The sequence below is a fragment of the Dermacentor albipictus genome, chromosome 1, assembly GCF_038994185.2.
Source record: "Dermacentor albipictus isolate Rhodes 1998 colony chromosome 1, USDA_Dalb.pri_finalv2, whole genome shotgun sequence".
In the NCBI taxonomy this organism is placed as follows: Eukaryota; Metazoa; Arthropoda; class Arachnida; order Ixodida; family Ixodidae; genus Dermacentor; species Dermacentor albipictus.
Genome location: NC_091821.1, coordinates 203,604,252 through 203,628,444, shown reverse-complemented (window position 1 = coordinate 203,628,444; position 24,193 = coordinate 203,604,252). Strand labels below are relative to the sequence as shown.

Sequence of the window (24,193 nt, the reverse complement as noted above, 5' to 3'; positions counted from 1 at the left end):
TATACGACCACTGAAGATTTTGAGATCCAATCACAGGCCTAAATAAGTTGATAACCGAATGGAAATTTCATATCGGGCCATTTTGTGCGCTAGTTCTGAGGTGCGCAACAAGGATCTGCCATCGAAAATGGAAGTCGCGATACATTTCAGGAGCTACACGAGGATTTCTCGACACGAACCCGGCTCGCGGAACGCACGCTACTTTCGCAGCGCGCTCATGCAGCACCGACTCGCACGAACCTTCCATGCAAGTTCACTAGCTAGTTTGAGTTCACTAGCTGTGGTCACTGTTACCACTCCGCCGACCTTCCATGCAACCTGTCGGCCCTTGAGAGAGGGGGACGGGGACAATCGGTGGCTCGCGGTACTCGTCGAAGTCCCACGCATATTGCCTGAAATATCGCCGGGCGAAAGTGCAGATTTGAGATGAACGCTCTTGACGCATCAACAATGCACATCGTCCCGTTTAAGGAAGGCGCGCCGGTCGCGGCCACTGATCCTGGCCGTGCGTCGGCTCGTCCACGCCGCTGCAGCGGGCCTTCAAGGCACACCGGCCTTGGAGGGGATGGGCCGCGACGCGGAGAACGTGATGCGCAATTCCAACCGATAATCCCGCGTGTTGCGAAAGCGCGCGCGCGCGCTACGCGAATTGGGCATGAATGCCCCCTCGCAAACAACCCGCGGGCCGCGCGCCGTTAGATCATCGTTGGCCCCGCGCTCGAGCCGGTTCTGCCAGGATGGATAAAATGGGCGACCGGCAGGATGGCTTCGGTGCACGTCTTCGAAGACTCTCGGCAAAGGTGGGCTTTCTGTCAGCTAAGAAAAAAAAAAAAAGAATCCGCCTTGACAGTGGAGAGCGTCGTAATATATGCGAAACCCTGGGGCGTTATTGGCGTACGGTGCTATCACCGTAACGGCTCAGTGAGTGGGCAAAGCGCGATAATCGGCCCGGAAGAAGTGCGCTGCCTGCATGACGATGCACGTGTAGATTCGGAGCGCCGTTAAGCGTGCGGTGCTTTGCTGGCGCCATTCCCCCCCCCCTTTTTTTTTTTACATTTGTGAAAGGCAAACTGTCGCTATTCGCCACTGTAGTTTTATTTCAGGGACTGTACGGTTTCGCCTTGTACTTGATAAAACACCAATACCTAGCGGTAAGTAAGAAGCTGTATGGTCGCACAACTTTCAGAAGAGTTCCAGGAACATCATTATTGGAATGACCTCTGGAATACCAACGTAATTAAAAGTGACTGTTTGATACTGAAAAAAAAAAAAACCAGCGCACAAACAACAACAATGGGGACGAAGGCAAAGACGACACCACAGTGCTGAGTACAAGAGATCAACAAAGAAATAAAAAGACGCTCTGATGCCATCTTTGCCTTGGTCCCCGTTGTTGTTCCACTGTTTTCTTTCCGTAACGATGCACCAACAAGTCCAGGTTTGTACTCTTGAGAAGTTGATTGCTTGAGTGAGTATGATTAATTGTAATATTAGCGTAGCTGTGTGCCATTGAGTAGCTAGTACATAAGGTCGGCAGCCGCTAGAAATACAGATTTATTACAACATAACAGACATAATTTAACCCTTCAACAGACATTTTAAACCCTTCATGTGGTTATTAATCTTCGCAGCTATATATACAAAAGTGACGTTCACTGCAAAATAAGTCACGCTTTATCTTCGGATCTCTTGCTACTATAAGTGTCACTGTTCCACAAATACTTTTGCGTACGAGAGTTTTGTCGCGTCCGTAGCGAGAAAAGTAACTTGATTGAAAAACATAGCCATCGAGCGAATTGCGCAGAACAGAGAAGGTGGCAGTGAGGAAATTGTACTTAAATATTCATGTTTCTTGTCCTTGTCCCATTTTCATTGCCTTCCTCCCATCCCCCTTCATTTCTTGTCACCTGCTAGTCAAATTCCTCACGCTGTTACGTAAAGTCATGCAGACGGTACCGAGAAAAAAAAACTAATTAACCTTTTAGTATCGAGTATTCGACCAGCAATAAGGAGATCACAGATGCGAAGTTTATCTACAGATATTACGTTTTCGTTTTAGGAGTTTTCCTCGTGACTCAATGCTTACACAATTCTTGTCCCTGAAGCTAGGAGTCCCTCCGCTAGAGCTTGCACCAATTATACAGCAGCCAGGCTGTCCAACTAGATTTTTCCTCTTCGTTATGTCTTTCTTTTTCTTTCGATTCTTAGAAAAGATTGATTTCCGGTTCATTTCCTGAGCGAAAAAAAGAAAGAAAGAAACGTTTCAAATTGGTTCCAACCGGTTTATGTTCTTGCGTACTATAACCGAAAAATAATGACAGGGAAAAAAAGGCATACATTTATTTGATACAAAAACTCTAATCAGCACACTGAAAACACGACGAGCGTGAGGGATTCCGCAGCGATCTCATGTTCGTACAGTGAGACTGCAGTACAAAACGCTTACTTTTTAAGCTCCACCATTCAAATTGTCAACTCCCTTGTGGTTGTTTTTTTATGCACCTAATTTAACCACCCGATTCATGGCGAATCCCCCACTGTGGATGTATGCCATATATGCCACAGCCACTCAAGACAACAACAACAACATCCGCATGCTCGGAGGATCATCCCTCCCGACAGCGTGGTCAAGTGACATCGGGGATGGCAGTGCTCTGGCGCATCAACGTATATCACCTTTCGTTAAAATATCGCAGTAACGGTCTGCTATATACTCCTCTTGTGGGCGGTATACGCCTGCGCTCGTCGTGAAACGTTGCTGTGAGCATTTAGCCTAATTCGACAAAGTAAGTGCTCGAAATTGCACATGCATGCGAATACAGAAGAAAGAAAAAAAAAAAAGAAGCGTAGTTTCCACTCGGGCGCTCGAGTGAGCTTACTAAGTGGGTTTGTTAAAAGCGACCCTCCAGGAGAAACTTTATCCGAAACATTTGATCGTGGCCATGTCTTAAACACTCACTAAGGGCAGTGCTACGGCACTGATCGGTGTTGTGCAGACGATTCATCTTCACTTCAATCGTTGTGCGTTTGCCATAAGTGCAGGCTCCGTGAATGAAAAGCTCTAGAGAGAGAAAAAAAAAATCGACATTCCGTCTTTTTTTTCTTCCTATTTTCGGGTTTTCTTTATCGATGTAGTTCTGGTTTGACACCGTGAAAGCAACGAATATTTCAAACCCAAGATATATTACATACCATTTTATATACAAAGCAATAAGCGGCTAAATACATTTTAGTGCGATCTATTGATAGGAACGTCTCGATAAGGAGAAATCGATGTCTAACACCTTGCCTTTTCGCGACGCAAGCCTAGGATTAGGTATGGAACGCTGAAAGCAGCGGCGAATGAGTACCTGCGTGGTGGAAGGAGGTCGAAAACTCGTTGTCAAACGCGTCATTTGCGATACAGTTCGCGTCGGTGCATTAGTCTACAGCCATAGGAACGTTTGCCAAGCCGTCTACGATTAGTTGATTACCTTTGCTAAACGAAAAGATTACCTCGTTAATGTCCCCCTATTTTATTCGTTCTGTGCCATACTTGCACAATTTATGTATTATTCATCATATTTTAAAAAATTGAAATGCCAAACAGAGAAATTCCGAAAAAGAAACATCACATTTAAAGAAAAGATGCCAGTACCTAATATCGCTAACTCTGCAAGTATGCGATAGCATAGTTAGATTGTGTCGTCTCGACAGCTGTGCGTGCTGCGGACGACGTTTTATCAACGTGACTTTTTCTGTATACCGCGTATCTCATTACAGAGCCGCCATTTCGTGCGCACTGTGGCGCGCTCGCGTGTAACGCTCCTCCGTGATAGGCGAAGCCCACCTGCAGTACCATGAAGCAATCCCCGACTGATTTGTGGAATTCAACGCCCGCCTTCCAGCAGCAAAGCAGCCCAATGCCTTAAACATTATAGCGCGATCGCACGCATGCTTCGCTCGAGCCAACGTCGCTAGTTGAAACGTATGTACAGGGCGCGCGCCACTTGCCACTTTCTTTCCCTCGTGAAGGCTAGTGCTCTGAGACTCTGTGTAAGACTGCACAGCCTTCGGGATCGGCCCACGCTTTCATACCAGACGGTGATACCCCCCAAAGTGGGTGAAGCACGCTTACAATACATTAAAATAATTCAAAATCTGTGACACACCCTTTACTTGATTGACTTGAATGTTTTGCTTTTACCTTCAGTATTATTTGCCAAATTATGTTTATTTCTTGCATATATATATATATATATATATATATATATATATATATATATATATATATATACACACAATCCGGGGCGCTGGATGGTCTGAGAATATACTCCCGGTTGGGCGATTTATTGAGCTAGTAGCGATTGATTCATTGAGGTCGCAGCCATAAAGAGCAGCATAGAACTAAACTGAAACGAGGTCGACTAAACCGGGCACACATGAGACACAGAGAAAACGTTGAATCGCGATATTTCAGCTTAGTTCTAAAGATGAACGAGCTATAGCCTTCACCAGCACGTTACTATAGAGCAGCATAAGTATAGCCCAGCTCCCAGAACTGATTTTGAAATGCGAACTTCTACCATTTAGTTCGGAAACTTATGGAAATTAAGCATCGTGTTTGTTTACTGGTCCGAAATACCCTGGCCAGCAATGTTGCGGTTCTACGGGTGCGCTACCTTGAGTGAGAAGTTTGAAAGGCACTACGCAAGTGACTATAACGACCTGCGGGTCCCGTGGCGAGGCTTCCACACCAGCCATGGAGTTCTTAAACTATTAATCTATTATCATCTATTAATTTCCAGATTAGCGCAGACGGCTCTACGAGGTTCGCGGTATACGTGACCTGACCACAGATTCAGTGACGCGTGCGGTGACCTCCAAACGTTTAGCGAGGACTGCAGCTCTATTCAGCTGCCGTAAAAATTTTGCTACCCATTAGTCTTCTTGGCTGGCGCCCCAGTTAGTGTAAGGCCATACCATTGCCGGAAAGGGGGATGTTATTGAAGTGGTTTGCGCTAGAGTTGCGAGTTATGCGCGTGTCCCACTCCTGCTAGTATTTTCACATGCACAACTCTGTCAAAAGCCGTTGGCATATTTCCTAAAGCATGGGAACATCTATTTTATCGCAGTATATCAAAACGGTCAGAAGGAAAAAAAATTATAACGAAGGAGCCCTGTGAAGTAGCATTCTCGAAGCTTGACTTTGAAGCTGCAGCTGTCAACTTATTATTCTCAGTTGAATGGCTGTATTCGACAAATTGTTTACTGTGGCACAAATAGCAATGGTTGGGCTGAGTGGAAATGATCCCATCAATGTTTCAGTCTTCTCATATTTCCCCTCCTTTGTCTCGCGATTTCGGCTGTATTGGTGGCGGAAAGGCAGTCATTTTCTAAGCTAAGCAATCATTTTCGTCAAAGCAAACGTCTCACTTTTCCAGCCAGCGTATTGGCAACGCCTACACGATTCCCCCCCCCTTTTTTTTTTCGAAGCCCACATGGTGGTTCGTGATACGGGCCTTTCCGCACAAGCGTATGTCACACATGTGGGGGCACCGCTGACAGCGCCTCGCCAAAATAAAGAGGCGGTGGTGCACACCGCAGCGTACACTTGCGACAGGTTAGCTCGCGGTGAAGCTATAGCTGAGCCAGTTGATAGAGTGACGAGAGTCTTCGCAAGGGACCTCAGTTCCGCGAGCTGAGCTCAATCTGAAGTCACTTGTATAGACGATAGGAAGGCAGGCAGCGAACGAGTACGAGGCAAGACCCAGGTAAATATACGGCTTGCGTTGCTCGTCGCGGCAACGTTTGGTTGGAGTCGTAAATTTTTCTTCGATCATATTCTAGCATTTTTTAAAGCTTCGTCACTGTCGGCACACTACGAGGGGAATTGACACTCCCGCCAGTTGTGTGCGATGTCATAACGCATGCAATACTTTTTGCAAGCTCCAGAGCAGAATAAGAGGTGCTCCAAGTTCAGTTGTGTACACGCGTGCACGCGACAGAAGCGGCAAGTTCAGAGTGTGGACAAACAATTGCAAGGTTTGTCCTCTGGAGGCAAAGCAAACAACTGACAGCGAGTTATGCAACCGACCAGCGGGGGCGGTTCATTGTCGCTTTTGCCGTCGTACGTGTGGTTTAACCCAATTCTAATTTCTTGCTTTTGTTTCTGCACGGCTTGTGCGACGTGTACTCTGTCGCAGTAACTGAAAATCTGAAGATAAAGAAAGAGGCGCTCCTGACCGTATTGAGTTTTAGCATTCTAAGTAAGGTTCAACGACTTCTGAAACTTCATTTCTTGTGTAGCGTTTAACCCCGCACGATTAAGGCAGCGTAATGGCATTGTGAAGTACGTGTATCTATCGGAGGGCGTGCAGTATAATATGTCTGCAACATATGATCGATTGATGGGGTTATGGACCACAGGCAGATGAAGCGAAACGCGATATACCAATCAACAAGAACGAACGACAGAAATGACACATATACGACGTCATTTCCTATGTTCATTCATGTCGCGCAATAGCGCATCTCACTTCAACATGTGCAACCAGCGATATAGCTCCACCTTTATAGCTCTTCTATGGGAAGCACCGCAATGGAGCACGCCATGGAGATTAATTTCGACCTCTTCTTTAATATACGCCTAAATCTAAGCACACTAACGGTTTTTTTTTCAGTCCCCCCCGTCGAAATTCGGTCGCCGCTGTTGGGACTCAAACCTGCGACTTCGTGCGCACTAGCACAACGGCTGCCATTAAGCTACCGCCGCTGGTGATCTGCAACATTACTTCGTAGTCAACCTTCGCGAAAGCAAAATATTACTCCTTATATAGGCGCGTGACGCAAATGAATGGTCGTGTCGTTGCTTGTCCAGTTAGGTCACCAGGACGCTCCTGCTGTAGGCAAACGACTCGCCTGTCACCTCTCCGTTCATCACATCCGCGACAATATGCAGCCTCTCAGATCACGTAAAGGGGACTCCCCGTTTCTCAGTCACTTACTCAAGGCTCTGCGGCCGTATATCGGCGCGAGACAAATACATCAACGTGTCCCAACTGGCTTTTCTGGAAACAAGTTCAGACGAGGATAAGCCGATTACCCGCGGACGCCCGAGCACTGACTCGGCAAGCGCACTCCCTCGGGCCACACTGTATTGCGCGACGTGCCGCACCGGTGTCCCCAGTGACGCGGCGCGCAGTGTTGTTTCCCTTCTCGCGGATGCAGCTCGTAAGGTCGGCCGGGCACGCAGCTACCGGGACGATTGCGGGGAGATGCGCCCCGCGCGGACTACCAATGAGTCGTGGAAGACCGAACCCGGAGCGCGCCTATTAAGACGTCGCACACGTCCGCCTCGCAGTGTACTCGTCCTCCGGCGCTTCGTCCCGCGTGTCCATAAAACGCGCGCACGCGATTGTAACTGATCGCGCACTGCACGACTTCGATTGTCGCCATTTAGTGCTTGCAGATGCTGTTCCACGCCGCACTGGTGGCCGCCCTGGTGGCGCTTCCCTGCTCCTGGGCAAAGGTGTTCCAGAAATGCGAGCTGGCCCGCGAACTTCTCCATGTGCACGGTTTCCCCGAAGACCAGATACCGCAGTGTGAGCCCACGCCCCTTCTTTCTTTTTCACCTCTGTGCACGTGTTTTAAAGGTGGCTGCTTAGTTGACGCGCGATGACCGTCAGTCGGTCTGGTGGTAAGGACATTAGCCCAGTCGTTGCGACCGTTAACACTGAGTGTAGTGGCCGAAGGCGTGGTTCCGAAACGTGGTCTCTTCGCATAAACCTGGATTGCTCTCGCCAGATTAGTTGTTGCTTCCAGCGGGTCAAGCTGCGATCGCTGCTGGGGTGCCGCTATTGGATCTTGGTGGATGTCATTTTTGAGCAGACAACGTATAGTCGAAGGCGACGTGTTAAGAGAAAAAAGAAACTGAAAATTGTAAAGAAGAAAGTCATATTAATAGCAAGAATAACACAATTATCCTAAAAGCACAGAGAGATTGTGCAGAAATATGTGCGCGTAGTACTTGTGCGGTATGTAGTTGGTTGTCAACAAAACAGCTTCGATGGTCACGTTTAAGTAAGGGCAGCGATTTTCTAGTGATGCCCTTTTCCTATGCTATTCCTTTTCGTGGTTTTCGGGCTTCGTCAGAGCGCGCGCATCAAGACACCCTATAGCCAAAGCGACGCTCCATGCACTCCTGTTCTCAATGGGATCAACCGGCTGTGAGCGGTTGATGATAAGAGTGGCATAAAATTGAGCGGAAGGCATCGCTACGGAATCCCGGCCAAGCACTCAAAGTTTGACGTTGTCCGAAGTAATGCAGTAATTATATTCCAATTCTTTTCCTTTTCGCGCTTCATGATGTGCCCGAGTATAGCGCCCAGCGCATACGTTATCACGAGAATCGAACGGTAGACCGGAGCGGAGGATAATAAAGATGGAATATAATCGTGCAAAATAATCCTTGCATTACGCAGGCCAACGGAACCTTTTCGGAACGTTACGACGGCGAGTTAGCATGGACTCTGGACCTCTTTTTTTAAAAGGAAACGTGCTGGGATGACATTGAATCATGTATGCTCTCTTGATATCGGGTAGCTTCTTATTTTGGCACCGCAACTCAACAACTGTGTAGCGTGATTACCATACACGAGTAATGAAAAACGGCTGCGTTTAGAGGAAATTGGATAGCGATTAAACCTCAGCATTGCGTTGTTTGTAGATTAAAGTTGGCTATGCGATTCCGTAGGTTGTCACAGTCCACAGAATGAATGATGGAATTCGTGGTGCTGAATAAAGCGATACAGCGCGTGAGACTGTGCGTGATTTCCGATACGATGCATAGAAGTCCGAGAAGCGGCAAGAAACGGACGTTGCACGGGCTCACCAGCACCTAAACATGCATGCTTTCTGGAGACGCCGCGGGAGGATGGGTAGGCGGAGGTGAGGGGGCGCAAGCCATGTGCGCGTTGCGTGGCTCCCACGTGCATCTCGCCCCTCGAAGAGTTGATTGTTGGACTAGTTGGTTTTCCATAAGTGAAGTAAACTTAGAGCGAGACAAGAAAGGTAGACAAGCGCTACACTCACAACTGTTTAACGGAAAGATAGAGTCGTACATATATATCCTCTTGTCACGCATGCGCATACCAAGCAAAAGAGAACAGGCACACATCAAAGGTGGTTGGGCAAGAAGTCAAAATCGGCATCTAGTAATGAGATGGAAAGGTCACTTATACACCTATCTCTATTCTTCTTGACAAAGAAGGCCTCTAGTGCAAGCCTAGAAGAGGTGTTGCCGCTCCTGCCCAGAATAGCAGTCTCAGAAAATCGAGCGTCACAAACCCACGCGGTAACATGAGCCGCCATATGTGCGCCCTTAATTATCCTCATTTTTCTTTAATTTTTGCACATGTCCCCTTAAACGGTCATTCACGCAATGCTCGGTTTGTCCAATGTTGAGCTGTCCACAAGGGTGCAAGGGAATTGCATATACAACCCCTCTGGAGCACTTAACAAAGGGCTTCTCATGCATGCCTCGTGCGGCAGCCCCGCCTGCTCTCACAGCAAACTCGAGAGCACAGCTTCGAAAGCTGGTTGGGCGCAGAAAAAAAACAGAGGAATACCATGACGGTTAGCAACGTTTTTAAGGTTGTGTGACATCTTGTGCACGTAGAGTATAACCTCCGGTCTCACCTTCGGTCGTTGTACCTGTGCTCTTGCCCTTCGTGCTCCACCTTTACTATTTGCAGGAGAGGCTCTACTGCGCGTTGGCGACCTTTCTTGTCTGTGCGGTTTTTATCGCGCTAAGTAACCACTTCAATACCCGCCCCTCGCCTTAATAAATGTGACCGACCCCGTGTGAAAGGCCAAAATTCCTCCATCCCTTTCCCTCTACTCCAAGAGCGGGACGCAGCAACGGTGATATGGCGAATGCACCTGTGCTCCTCAGCTGTATAGATTTCTGGCTGAAGCGTTGCTTTCTGTTTCGCTCGCAGATGTAGCATGATTGCCCGTGGAGGCACACAGATGTGTATAGGCAATCGTTCTTCGCCCGACATAGCGGCGCCAGTGAATCCTGTCGAAACGCTGTCGCAGGGGTGTGCATCGCCGAGCATGAGAGCCTCTTCAACAGCAGCGCAGTCGGTCACCTGAACTGGGACGGCAGCGCAGACCACGGTCTCTTTCAGGTACGCGTGCATATAGCATTCCTCCAATGCTCACAAACTCGGGGCCCACACCTGAGCTGTGACCTCCAGTGGCGCACGCCAACTGCGTCGTCGGCGCTGCTGTCATTCTCGCGCGCATGACGATTCATAATGAATGGGAAGCAGGTAAACGTAGAAAACACATTATATACCTTTTCATATACATACATGCTTTATTTTGGGGAGGGGGGGGAGGAGAGGGGGTAGTTTGCACTGTATTGACTAACGATATACGGCGACATAGAGTGATTTCACATAACGTGAAAGTTTGAGTGATTTAGTGGTTTTTAATCATATCGTATTTTAATTAGCGCCAAACACGGCAGAGGGTCTTGGAACGAGTATGCTTGGTTGTTCTGTCTTTCTAGGCCTTCGTCCCGTGTTTGAATCTGAAGTACGATATGAGCTAATGATCCCTACGACAAAGCACCTCAAAGTATAGTCGCTCTTTCCGCACTTTGCTTACAAGAACAGAGATAATTACTAATGCTCTACAAAATGAGGAACGAGTGATTAATTTTGAAAGTATAGATGCAGAATCGACAAAAGGACCTATTATAGACGAAATTTATTCTACAAGTGTAAAATACAACGCTTTACGAATATTCGCAATGTTGAATACGAATCGAATAGTCTTTGCCATTCAATTTGTACTCAATTCGAGAACCTACCGTTCGAAATTCTAGAATATTTGTTTTCTGATCGAATATGAAGGATCGCAACAATATAACAATTATGAAAATCCACAGAGAGAATCGCTGGTGCAAGTGGTGATTGTTCCAAACGATTCCACTGCAGTAGAGCCGCAGTTGTTGCGCAGAGACACTAGTTGTTGAGCGAACTCATGTGTACATGTGTACACATGGTTCAGAACAACATTCATTCGGGCTAGATGGTGCATATTTGAACTACGAAAGAACAGCGCCAACTAAGACGATCACGAGCGGGAGAACGAGTTCTCCCGCTCGTGATCGTCTTAGTTGGCGCTGTTCTTTCCTAGTTAATGATGTACACAGTATCATGCTTATCTCCTTCAACGAGCTCAACACTCTGTTTGCGTCAGGTGACGTGTTGTTGCCTTTTTGTTCATTAATGTTATCATCATGGGCAACCAGATAACCAAAAACAGTTTATAATTTACAAGCTCTTCAGTTGACTGGACGTTCATTTGTGAATGGCATTACATGCTTCTATTATATTTTTTATTTTTTTTTATTTTTATTTATTTAGTACATACTGCAGACCCTTTTCAGGGTCCAAGCAGGACAGGCATATATTCTTAAAACTCAAAAGATACAGAACACAATGAAAAGAAATATACATAAAAATAAGGAGACAAATATTGCAAACTATTAAGATGTCATAACATGGTTCCAATCGGATATGGTCCGCGGAAAAAAGGAATATTTAAAACAGTCAGTTTTCGCAAAATACGGTGTCAATGAGTGAATGTGATGATGTCGGGTATAACGTGTGGTTAGAGGGGATATGTACTGTGAAGGATCCAAAGCAAACTTATGGTTAAGTAAAGAATAAAGAAATTCAAGGCGATATTTTCCTCTTCGCGTTTCAAGTGTTTCAATATTGTTAGCCGCCATGAGGTCAGTGGGGGAGTCGGTGATTTTAAATTTGGAATAGATAAACCTAACAGCTTTTCTTTGAACCCTTTCTAATTTATCTATGTTAAGTTTAGTGAATGGGTCCCAAACAACCGAAGCATACTCGAGCTTTGGCCTGATGTAAGTGTTATACGTTAGAAGTTTTATGTGAGAAGGTGAATTTCTTAGTTTATGCCTCAGAAAACACAGCTTTTTAAATGCAGAGGAGCATATGTTATCTATATGTGAGTTCCAGGAAAGACGGCTTGTGATTGTTACACCTAGATATTTGTAGCTATTAACCTGCTTTAGTGTTGATGATCCGAGTGTATACACGTGGTTAATTGGGTTCTTTTTATGTGTTATTTGCATCGAAACTGTTTTTTCAGTGTTAAGAACCATGGAAAACTCGCTGCACCAATCAAGAACATTTCGAAGACACTGGTCAAGTTCGTTTTGATCGTTAGTACACGTAATTTGACGGAAAACGACACAATCATCAGCAAACAAGCGAATATGAGTTCCTGGAGTAACCACATTAACAATATCATTTATGTAAATCTGAAAAAGCAAAGGCCCCAAGACGCTTCCTTGGGGCACCCCAGAGGTGACTGGGAGACAACTGGAGCTGCACCCATCGACTGAAACAAATTGCACTCTATTCGTGAGGTAATCTTGAATCCACGATATTAAAATGTCTGGAAGATTAATGTTTTTTAGTTTTTGAATCAGTTTTTCGTGGTGAACTTTATCAAATGCTTTGCTGAAATCCATAAATATGGTGTCTATTTGACCATTCATATCCAGTGTTTTAGCAAAGGTGTGTACTATTGTAACTAATTGTGTTATTGTAGAATAGCCCTTTCTAAACCCATGCTGAAAGTCGCTTAATATGGAGTGTTCTTCAAGAAATTTGTTAATATGTTTAGCAATAATATGTTCGAGCATTTTACAGCATGCGGAAGTTAAAGAAATAGGACGGTAATTTTGTAGTAATGTGCAGTCACCTTTTTTAAAGATGGGAACAACTCGAGCAGTCTTCCATTCAACCGGAAGTTTTGATGACAGCAGAGATTTTTAAACAACACAAAAAGAAACTTCGCAATTATTTCGGCATAGCGTCGCAAAAATACATTGGGTAAATTATCAGGACCAGAAGAAGTTTTAGGTTTCAGTTCTAAAAGCAAAGCAAATACACCAGGGAGGCTAACAAAGTCAACCTCCGATACAGGAAAATTTGATGCGCTTTGTACAGTTTGTACACCTTCTTCAGAGAATACGCTGTGAAAAAAATAATTAAAATGGCGTGCAATGTCAATCGGATCAGTCAAAGTATCTCCCTCCGCTGTTATTTTTGAGATATGTTTCTTGCTGTCACTCAGGAAGTTCCAAAATTTACTTGGGTCATTTTTAACAAAACTGGGTAATGTTGTGTTAAAGTAGAAGTCTTTTGACTCACGAACCGCACGTTCAAGATTATTTTTAAGCGTTTCAATCTGACTTAACTGGTGGTTTTTTTTCTTAGATCTTTTTAGTTTTCGCTTCAGTTGAATAATCTTCCGCGTCATCCAAGGTGTGCGTTTGTGAACTTTTTTGCGTTTATTCGGAACAAAGGCATTTAGACAATATTGACACATTTCGACGAATCGCTCCCACAGCTTGCAGACATCGTCATTATCATCGAAGCTCGATAAACAAGTTTCCATATGATCAATCACTGCGGCATCATCAGCCCTAGAATAATCCTTGAAACAACGTACGTGACTGGCTTTTTTGTTGTGGTAAGGGGACTTAACTAAATCTATCGATACGCTTACGAGGTGATGGTCTGAAATGCCTGTTTCGACCGATACAGTATGCATAGAATATTGACGGCTAGCAAAAACTAAGTCTAGTATAGAGGAAGATGAACCTTGTACACGAGTAGGTTGATTTACAATTTGAGCTAAATCATGAGTAAGCATGACATCAAACAGAACGTCTGCATTGCTCCCAGACTTAGCACCGCCTTGTAAGCGGTACCAGCACACATCTGGCAGATTGAAGTCACCTATTAACAGTATTTTCTTATTTTGGAAATGAGACAGGTGATGTTGTAGCTTAATAAGATAGTCGGGTGCGGCATCTGGTGGCCTGTAGCAACCATACAGGATGAAAGAATGACCCCAGCAAGAAATTTTTATGCAAAGGCATTCAAGGTCAGGAACATCATATACAAGGTCGCATTCTACAGAGTCTTTTAAGAGAATGGCTACGCCACCACCCCTTGAGGTCCTGTCCTTGCGAACAACTTTATAATGAGGAGGAAATACCAGGTCATCTGCTAAGTCCTCATGTAACCAAGTTTCCGTCAGGACTGATATGTGTGGGTCGAACTCCAGCAGTTTAAGTTCAAGCGAGTCTTTCTTGTTTGCAACGCTGCGTGCGTTAATGTTAACTATTCTCAAGCTTTTTATACTAGATTGGCCCGTGTTACTATGGCAAGACAAGCTATCTGTCTTAGTGAAGAAAGAAGCTGAGGTAAATGAACCACTCACTTTATCGGTGAGCGGTTTCGCAACTGCGTACAACTTCGCGTCACGGGCCGACTTGCGCCGATCCCGTCGTTTTTTTGAACCCTCACTTTATCATTTTTTTCGCAGTCCCAAACGTAAGGAATATTATTGATATATAACTTATCAAACACCAAGGAAACCCTTTCTTTTTTATCTCGGTTCGGCTTCGCGCTATCCCATAGTTTCTTTCTTAGTTCACGAACGTTCTTTGAAAAGTCTTCGCCAATTGAATAATTTTTTCCCTTTAGTTTCTTTCCGTTCTTGAGTATCACAGTTTTATGCCTACTGTCTAAAAGCTTTAGGATTACAGGACGTGTTTTGTCAATTGCCGGTTTACCTAACCTATGTATCCGCTCAATAGGGATAGGGTCGAGTCCTAAAATATCATGAAAAATATCTTTGTTTACGGTTTCTTCAAGCGATTCATTTGTTTCCTCTTCAGTTTCTGGGATGCCATATATGATCAGATTTGACCTCCTACTATAATTTTCAAGATGCTCAAGCCTTGCTTCAAGCCTTTCAATCGTTGTACTCATACAACTAACCTGTTCTTGGCAGGACGTTACTCGGCTCTCAAGCCTGGACAGGGCATCTAATTTGTTCTCTATGTTCAGTAATCTGTTCTCTTTCATATCTTTTATGTCGACTGCAATATCATTAAGTTGTTGTAAAATTCGGGTCATGTCAGGGCCTGGGTTCGATTCAATGTCTCCGGCTAACAATAATAATTTCCTCAGACACAATGTGAAAACCTGTAGCAAGCAACAAAGCCGAGGGCACGGCAGCACCAACAGGAATAGGTCATTAGAACGAAAACATTTTCCATACTTTTTGCTCACCTGCACAAGGAAGACAAACGGATTAGTGCTCCGCATTCTGTCGATGCTGCCATGCCCAGTGGTTGCAAAACGAGCATGAATCCCATTTATAGCTTGAGTGCACTGTGATGCCCCCTGCAGTCCAGGTTCCTGGCAATCAGAACGTGTTGCCGAAGAATGATGATACGGATGCCAAGATTCCAATGCTGGTGGGCGTATTTCTTGATCGATGTCTTGATGCGTTGAAAGATGGACATGCGCAGAGAGGTTCAGCACGCTGATGTCCGGACAGCCAACGTTGAAACACCCAAGAAGGCCACACAGCTGCACAAGGAAGACAAACGGATTAGTGCTCCGCATTCTGTCGATGCTGCCATGACCAGTGGTTGCAAAACGAGCATGAATCCCATTTATAGCTTGAGTGCACTGTGATGCCCCCTGCAGTCCAGGTTCCTGGCAATCAGAACGTGTTGCCGAAGAATGATGATACGGATGCCAAGATTCCAATGCTGGTGGGCGTATTTCTTGATCGATGTCTTGATGCGTTGAAAGATGGACATGCGCAGAGAGGTTCAGCACGCTGATGTCCGGACAGCCAACGTTGAAACACCCAAGAAGGCCACACAGCTGCACAAGGAAGACAAACGGATTAGTGCTCCGCATTCTGTCGATGCTGCCATGCCCAGTGGTTGCAAAACGAGCATGAATCCCATTTATAGCTTGAGTGCACTGTGATGCCCCCTGCAGTCCAGGTTCCTGGCAATCAGAACGTGTTGCCGAAGAATGATGATACGGATGCCAAGATTCCAATGCTGGTGGGCGTATTTCTTGATCGATGTCTTGATGCGTTGAAAGATGGACATGCGCAGAGAGGTTCAGCACGCTGATGTCCGGACAGCCAACGTTGAAACACCCAAGAAGGCCACACAGCTGCACAAGGAAGACAAACGGATTAGTGCTCCGCATTCTGTCGATGCTGCCATGCCCAATATCCTTCTTCCTTCTTTTAAACAAAAAGTGACTGCATGAAATTTTTATATGTCGTTTTGTTTAGAAATAAGAAATTATTCATTATTCGGCTAGATATTCCGAGGTCGTAATTCTCGAATGTTCATATTCAATTAGATTAGAAAATTTCGACCCACGAATCACCTTGATAATAACAGTCATTGTTGGGCTCCACGCATACGTGGAGTTCATGATGAAACGTGAGTTAAATGCGCTGTTCAATTGACGGTGGGTGGTTGTTAAAATTAATTAAATTATGGCGTTTTAATTACCTGCCGAAACAACGATCTGATTATGAGGCACGCTGTAGTACGGGAACCCGGTTTAATTTTGACCGGCTGGGGTTCCTTAACGTGCGCCCAACGCACGGTATACGGGCGTTTTCGTATTCCGCCCCATCGATATGCCGCCACTGCGGCCTTGTTGTTGCTGTTTTTTGTTCTTATGTTTGAACATTACGCACTAGCCGAGCACAGTTGTTATCACAGTGAATTTTGTCTGCAGTGGGCCGATTCTTTTCTTCTTGTACCTGATTCCAGTAAAAATGTTAAGATTTCCTCGAAAGGATGAGTGGCCACATAGAGGACACGCTATCTGGATGAATACCAATGCCACCACGTTCTGAGAGGCTGGTGTGTGCGAGCCGTTTCAGTCTATATTTTATTACTGCTTGCATTAAAACGCCCGTAGCAACTATTAGATAACGAGAGCGAACCCCGTCACGGCTTGTGACGCCAAGAGGCATTCTGGTCGCCCGGAAATGTACTGATATGGGGAAATACAATTACCTCTTTATCACCAGCGTATACCCAAGTGCGAGCGAAACCTATTTCCCGAAGGCGCGCTCACATCGACGGCTGTGGCTTCAGCGGCTCGGCGAGGCTGTCGTGTATCGCGCGATGCTGTGACGGCAGCGGCTGTCGACGAGACACGAGCGGAATACGAGACCAGCCGAGATCCGGGAGGGTCATTCGTTCGTTCCTATTATGTCCAGACTGATTGGTATAATCTAACCAAGCGGATATATGGCGCGGCGTATTCAAGCAAAAGAAGCTATACAGGCTTCGAGAAAAGGCCAAATAATTTCACACGCAAGGAGGCAGAATATCCTTCTTCCACAGCTATATATCCGTTCTAGTTGTTAATAAACCTCTTTAGCAGTTAATAAAACTGCTGAAGTTCGGCGACTTTTTTTTTTGTTTGCGTAAGGTGTGTGGAGCGAAAGCAGAAATAATCATTTTTGTAGTTTCGCGCAAACGTACTCTCTCGCTCAAGTCGCTTTCTTTAGCAGTGCGAAAGGAAACTATAAGTACATTAATACTATGCGCAAATAGTGCGCAGTCTGAGTGGCTGGTTTAATTTTATGCAACGTGGACGGGAGATTTATTTGAGCGTGCAATAGAGCTTCGACATGGAGTGCAGAGAAGACTATACACACGCACCAAAGTGTATATACACTCCGACCGCGTGTTTCCCCGATGGGAAAGGCACAGTGAGCCGACGCAATGACGAGGCCACCGTTTCTAAGGTCGCGGCTCCGGGTGGTACCTTTTTATTGCTGCGAGGGACGCGCATCTTTGTGACTGTGACCTCTCTCTCTCTCTCTCTCTCTCTCTCTCTCTCTCTCTCTCTCTCTCTCTCTCCTGTTCCCACCATTCAAGTCGATCTGGCTCAGCCGCACCAGTAATGCTGCTAAACGCTTTACACACACACAAAAAAAAAACATCGCGCTGCAGTAGCATCGAAGAACAACCGACGTACGCTGAGCTATTCAGCGCAGCGTGTAATGCACCCGCGCCGAAAACAACGCTGTCCCTTCCGTTCCCGCGGCGAATCTTCTTTATTCGCGGTTACACGAAACCGCGATGGCACAAAAACGGATGGCTGACGAAGGAAGGACGGGTGTTGCTATGTCTCGTGTTCCGTCACGCGTTCTTCAGCCGTGTTTGCCCCTTCACGCTTTCCTAACCATGAATGCGCACCAACCCGCCCGGCTCGCCATTTCGTCTAAATCTGCATGCAGTATTTCTGTTCAACTAGCGGAACTAAATCGCAAATGAGAGTGCAACACTGGTGCATCGCGCGCGATGCATATCGGGCCCATTGTGAAGACGTGCCGTTTGGGGCCTTCATACACACGTACTGCTTGGTGCACACAGATGCTCTCGATGTATATGTGCTGTGACGACGCGATCTAGTGCAAAGTAACCGGACCTAATTGGAGTTTCTATATATATATTTTATTTTATTATATAATGATAGTACATTCTTTTTTCTATAATCTTTATTTTTTGTGTTTTATAATAAATTGTTTGTCTATAGCTTGTATGACCAGCGAAAAGTCAGATGCTTTGATAACTAACTTAAGGAGATGGAAAGCAACACCTAGAGCAAAAAAAAAAAGAGTTCCCACGGCTGGCGTTTCCTCTCCCTCCTTTCAAATTTTATTAAATACTTAGCGACCGCCCGAACAACGACCGGGCACCTTAAGGAAGAAAACCGTCCGTTTTCTTTCTAGTATTAGTTGTAGTGTTGCACTATAGTCAAGCTTTTGAAGATGCACCAATTGATGATAAAGCATGACAATTTAAACGAAAATCTTTTTTTAATAGCCAAGTCAAAAAATTATGTGTGCTTGAAGGTCTGGTCTCCAAAAGTACCAAAACTGACAATTTTTGATTAGTAGTCATTGACACGCGAGTGGTTGACAATCACATTCGTTTAAGCTATAATTTCTCGCTTAAAACACCTGCAGCGCATTGACTTCCAAGTGTCCGCACTTGTACGTGACTCATGCGCCCGGAGTTCTAATGCCTTTGTATTCCACAGCAGTATTTTACCCCACCTAATCTGAAGACACGTTCTGTGATTGTGTAATTTCAGACAAAAAAATTAAAAATCCCACATTTGTTCCGATAAGCGATTCTGAACAGGTTTTACTCTGAGCTTCAAACGGCAGTGACAGCTGGTGACAATACCTGCTGTGAAAAAGAATATGCAGTACAAACGCGCCATCTTCTCCTTGCCTCCTTGCAGATCAACGACCGGTACTGGTGCAGCCCACCTGGACCAAAGAATGAATGCTACATTGACTGCGCCGGTAACGTAGATCATTCTCAATTCACTCTAACTCCTTGCATGCAGCAGCCGTCCAGCATACGTGACCTTGTGATCCATAAAAATAAGAGTTTCGTTGTTTCTTTTGTTAGTCAAAATTTATTGCAGTCGACTGAACAAGGCTACGCCCGTAAGCACGCTGTCGTAAATACATACGCGAACTGTATGTTTATATAGCTTGAGCATTCGAAATAACGGGAGTCAGAGTGAAAGAAACAAAGAAATATTTAGCTCGTTTATTTTAACATTCTGCTCAGCTTACTTTATTTGTCATTTAGCTTAGTTTACTTTGTTAGCCTCCGACCTTTCGGGAAGCGGGAAATCACTTATTTAAATTAATAAAGCTACAAGAAAAGAAGAAAGAAAGAGAGAGAGAGCGAAAGAAAGAAAGAAAGAAAGAAAGAAAGAAAGAAAGAAAGAAAGAAAGAAAGAAAGAAAGAAAGAAAGAAAGAAAGAAAGAAAGAAAGAAAGAAGAAAAATGAAAGAAACGGTTTTAGACCATATGAGGGTCTCAAATATTTTCTCAAAAGCGCGTGTCACTGGAAAGCTTTACTGCGCAAAATTTGACCGACGGGCAATGAGTCGAAACAGATTTTCAAAACACGATCACTGTTTATTTTACCATGATTTGTATTTCCACTGGATTTTCATGCTTTATTAGCATAAAGGAATCTTATTAACGGGACATTCTGATATATTTTAACCGAACGTTCAGGTTGGAAACGCCTAAGCGCAACCACTAAACGTCTCCGGTTAGCCAAAGCGTGCAAGGGCGGTGTAAACCGCCGTTCCTTGCCGAAAGCCATCTCACGCGCGAGTTTGTTTGTTTGTTTGCTTGTTTGTTTTTTGTTTGTTTGTTTGTTTGTTTGTTTGTTTGTTTGTTTGTTTGTTTGTTTGTTTGTTTGTTTGTTTGTTTGTTTGTTTGTTTGTTTGTTAAATAGTTCCAGTTTACAAATTTATTTGTCAGAAACGGGTTAAAGTGCATCGGGTGCCGAATGGACGAAGGAGAGTTTGTTTATTCAATGTCAGCGATTCCTTAATGCTTTTAAACAGCTCCTCTTGTTCCAATACCCACATCTGCAATGAAATCTTTAAAAAAAGCACTTTCTATACGACCGTTTAAATCTTGCACTGTATACATTTATGCTGACAATAGCGCGTTCTGTTTGCTTCCATTGGTGTGCTCCTCACTGCACGCTTTTCCTTTTCTGGTTGTGCAATAAAAAACACCGACAAAAATGTGTGCACTCGGAAGCGCATTGCGGGCAACAAGCGCTCGTGAAATGCGCCTTCTGCCGACTTTATTTATTAGTCGCGGCAATAATCGCCACAATATATAACTTTTTTTTTTTACAGAATATCACCGAAACACAGCGACATTTCAGGTGTCAACACACAAATAAAAACTTTTTAGCGCCTATTTGGGTTAAAAATGAACGCCGCGCAGTATCCAAACAGCATCTCAGATACGACGCGGATGGCAAATAATTTTGTTCCTCACATGAAACTGTTTTCTTTTCAACAGACCTCGAGGATGACGACATAACTGACGACGTTGAGTGCGTGCGCCTCATTTATAAGAGGCACGGATTCTCAGCCTGGTGAGTGTGTGTAAGGCTGTTGCGCACCTCGAGACTTAATTACACTGACTAATAGGGGTGTGCCAACAGTAATTTTTGAGACTGAATCGAATACGAATCGAATAGTCCCGGGAGCGAATCTAATCGAATATCGAGTACATTTCGAATAAAATAAAGAACAGGCGATTTTACCATTAATAAAAAGCTACGCTCATGCCCTATACCGTATTCACAATGTTCGCAAGTTTCTGTCGTAACAATGCGCGTTATATGAAGCGTTGTTTATTACAAGTCCGAATGGAGCTTTCGGAACAAATAAGGCAGTTTGTTCGCATACCCAGGACTTTTGGAAGAGTGCGAGTGGTCGTGGTATAGAATTAAACGTCTAGCTCCCTGAACTTATCCGGTTTTTCGTCTGCTCCTGCCACCGGGATAAAAGTTATCGTGCTTTGATGACTTAAAGCTATTCGCAAACGATTCGTAAAATATTCGTATTTACGAAAACTGACTATGCGATTCAAATGTCGAATCGAATAGGACATTATGCGATTCGTTATTCAGTATTTTCGAATATTCGCACACCCATACTAAGTGATAAAGCACTGAAACCCGCTGTCTGCTATGTTAATACTTTTTTTTATCCCAACATCTTGCAGGGCCGTGTGGAGGGGCCTCTGCAGGGGAGTCAACTACAGCAACTACTTAAACGAATGCATTTCCGGCAAAGTCGGAGCCGTTAACTCAGTACTCTGGAATTACGGGAGGAAATAAAAAGGACACGTTCTAATTTATTTTAACACATTCATTTACCTTGACGTAGCACTGTTTAACAATTTATCTTTGTTGCATTCAAAGCGCACAGTGGATCTTGAAAATTTTACTGTATTGCTTGATGAAAAGATAGGAGCCCATTGTCAGTCCTCGCGATTATGCGCTACTAAAGTGGCCGAACGTAAGTGTTCATTCACGTAGGTAAAGAAAGAAAGAAAGAAAGAAAGAAAGAAAGAAAGAAAGAAAGAAAGAAAGAAAGAAAGAAAGAAAACAAAAGAACGAACTTGGCATAGTGCTTTTTGTTTCCGATTTCCCCATTGCATTAAGTTTAAAATATTCAAGAGCACAACGAGGTGAAAATTGCAGCATTGTGAGGGTATACATATTGTAGGGATTCACCTCCTTCAATGCGCCATTATATTATCTCTTCTGATAGGCCAGTCTAGAATCGGGGCGAAGCCGATAACAGCTGCCCTCCTGCACTCGGCTGTCAAAAGCAAGACTGGCTCCTCCCTTTGCGCCGCAAATCAGCTGCGTCACGACGAGTGTCGTGAGTCCGCGCCTCTGAATGCAAAATTAGCGCACCGAGTGTCAAATTTGATTATGAATATCTCGGAAAAAGCGTGCTCCAGGAGTACCAAACAACATGGAGCTGCCTTTTCCTCGAGCTTCTAAGAGAAATATATAGCACAAAAAAAGTTCACAAAGTGTGAATTATGTTTGTATATTTTACTCCGATTCGCTAAAATTGTGTCCACCGAAGCGGTTAAATCGCCTGTACAAGCATGCATTTGCGAAGCTAGCATGTCTTTGTATTCGGGCTACTGACAGTTCAACTTTGAATGCCCCGTACGTGTAGGTATGTAACTTATCTCTCGTCGTACCGTGTGCATGGCAAGAACCGGCGACAACGGCAACGGTTCGGCGACGTCGGAATCAAATTTGACCTCCCAGGTAGCAGGCGACGCGCGCGTTCTAACAGTGAAGTCATCTATAAGAAGGCCGACGGTGCCTATGGAAAGCATCGCTTTCAGTGGAAGCGTCGAATGTGAAAAAGAAGGATGTTTGTGGCTTTGTGCTAAGGCTTGCCCGTGCCCCCATTGGCATGTACGGGCTTTCGCCCTTCTCGCCTGGTGTTACGACTCAAAGAACACATGCCCTTCTGTTGTCTCTCCTTGCATCTTGTGATGTGATGATGTGATGACTTTATTTGGAATTCGGCGATCGGGAGGCCCGGGCCTGGGCCGCCTAGATGTCCACTGGGAGCTGCTGCTCCCGTGCGGCTTCCTTGGCTCGCTGGACGGCCCAAAGTTGGTCTTGGAGTTCTGAGCTGAGCAGCACGACCGACCACCACGCCCGTAGATTTTCTGGGGAGACTGCCATTTTATTTTGGTATATTTCACATCCGCACAACATGTGTTGAAGGGTGGCTCTAACAGACTTGCATAGCTTGCACATATCGCTCTCGTATATATCGGGGAAGAAAGTTTTTAGTTACATGGGACTCGTATAAGTGTCTGTTTGTAGTCGCCTCCAAGTAACGGACTCAGCTCTGTTCAGTTTATGCATCTTGTTACGCATTTTTTTTCGCTGTTTTTGGAGAGCCTGCAGGATTAACGTAAACGTTTATTCACCTTCTGTCTTTTCTTGTTTCTTCTAAGCGTATGTGTACGATACACTATGCATATATCGCTCCTTAGTGAAACTTCTGTCTAGAAACTCAAGCGGACGCATTGTTTGGAGGCCAAGCGTAAAGGACAGTTCTTTCTCCAGCACTATTAAAAAAATTATAAAACCACGTTTGCGAAACCTCAGTAAATCGGAAGTTCTTTTATATCGGACAGCGGGAGAAGAATAAATACTCTTGCTGTCTCTGTTTTCTTTTTTTCCCCTTTTTTTGTGCATGTGTGAATAACGGGGAATTGCGCTTCTTCGATGGCAGGCACTGTATATGGTTATATGCATTTGTTGTATTCACCATCTTTTGTTCCGCTTTCCTATTTTCAGTGTTAGATGTCATTTAACTTGTGTACCTGTTTGCACAATGTTTGTTTGTTCATTAAAATAAATTCATGTAGAGGTAATGATCACGCTTACGTGTTTTCTCTTTTCTGCAAGTTTGTTCGTTCTCATGCTCCTCTTGCCTCGAAATTCTGAGATATGCGCACATGTTAACTTTTACACAGTGACGCACAGCGAGTAGCTAGCAGGCAAGCCAACCAAAAGGAGAGTTGGTTAAAATAAGACCCGCAGGCTTTAATGATTGGGGGTGACCCCAAATAAGACCCCCCAGCACACGCTTTAATGATTGGGGGTGATTAATTAAGCAAGTTTGCGACGCACACTGATAGTTCAGTCGGGGAAAGGCAACTGTATTTATTTACACTTAGTGGTTAATGTGCGCACGCGTCATAAGTCACGTGCGTTGGCTGAAAGACACTTATAGCAAACAGCCCTCAAAAATTACTCTGAGGTGAGTAATGGTCCGGGTGAAAAGGGTCAGGAGAAGATGGAAGGACAATCTATTTAATCAACGATGGGTGGGGGGCGGGGGGT

The 24,193-nt window shown here is 44.8% G+C and overlaps 1 protein-coding gene across 1 annotated transcript; it reads left to right on the top strand.

Moving 5' to 3' along the window:
• Positions 1–664: 664 nt before the first annotated feature.
• LOC139054153 (lysozyme c-1-like) lies at positions 665–23,724 on the top strand. The gene is made up of 6 exons (XM_070530759.1): positions 665–800; positions 7,442–7,583; positions 10,081–10,172; positions 19,206–19,269; positions 20,812–20,887; positions 21,523–23,724. The coding sequence occupies exons 1-6, from the start codon at positions 738–740 to the stop codon at positions 21,635–21,637; spliced, it is 552 nt and encodes a 183-aa protein (XP_070386860.1). The 5' UTR covers positions 665–737; the 3' UTR covers positions 21,638–23,724.
• Positions 23,725–24,193: the final 469 nt, after the last annotated feature.